The sequence below is a fragment of the Cystoisospora suis genome (genome assembly GCF_002600585.1).
Source record: "Cystoisospora suis strain Wien I chromosome Unknown contig_11714, whole genome shotgun sequence".
NCBI lineage: Eukaryota > Apicomplexa > Conoidasida > Eucoccidiorida > Sarcocystidae > Cystoisospora > Cystoisospora suis.
In genome coordinates, this window is record NW_027164477.1 from 1 (window position 1) to 281 (window position 281).

The 281-nt window shown below is 48.4% G+C and overlaps 1 protein-coding gene across 1 annotated transcript; it reads right to left on the reverse strand.

Annotated features, from left to right (window-relative positions):
• On the reverse strand, positions 1-216 carry CSUI_011428 (uncharacterized protein; the record flags this gene model as incomplete). Its single annotated transcript, XM_068071526.1, has 1 exon — positions 1-216. A coding segment is annotated over one exon (216 nt), but the record flags the coding sequence as incomplete, so codon positions are not given.
• Positions 217-281: the final 65 nt, after the last annotated feature.

Genomic DNA, 281 nt, shown 5'->3' on the forward strand with positions numbered 1-281 from the left:
TTCTCCCCCTCCTCCTCCTCTAGTTCTTCTCTCATCGGCGTCTCCCCACAACTGAGAAGAAGAAAGACGTTCCGTCTTCACAGTAGAAGAAGAAGAACTTGCAGTTGTGGTCGCCGCTGTGGCTGTCCTGTGCTCTCTCGCTTTCCTGAGAGAAGACACCTTGGGGACCTTCCCTCCTCCATGAGATATCTTCACGATTTCTACAGGAGCTGGCATAGCAAAAGTACGATCTGATAGTGCTTTTTCTCCTTTCTTTGAAAGAGAAGCAGAAGAAAGAGAAA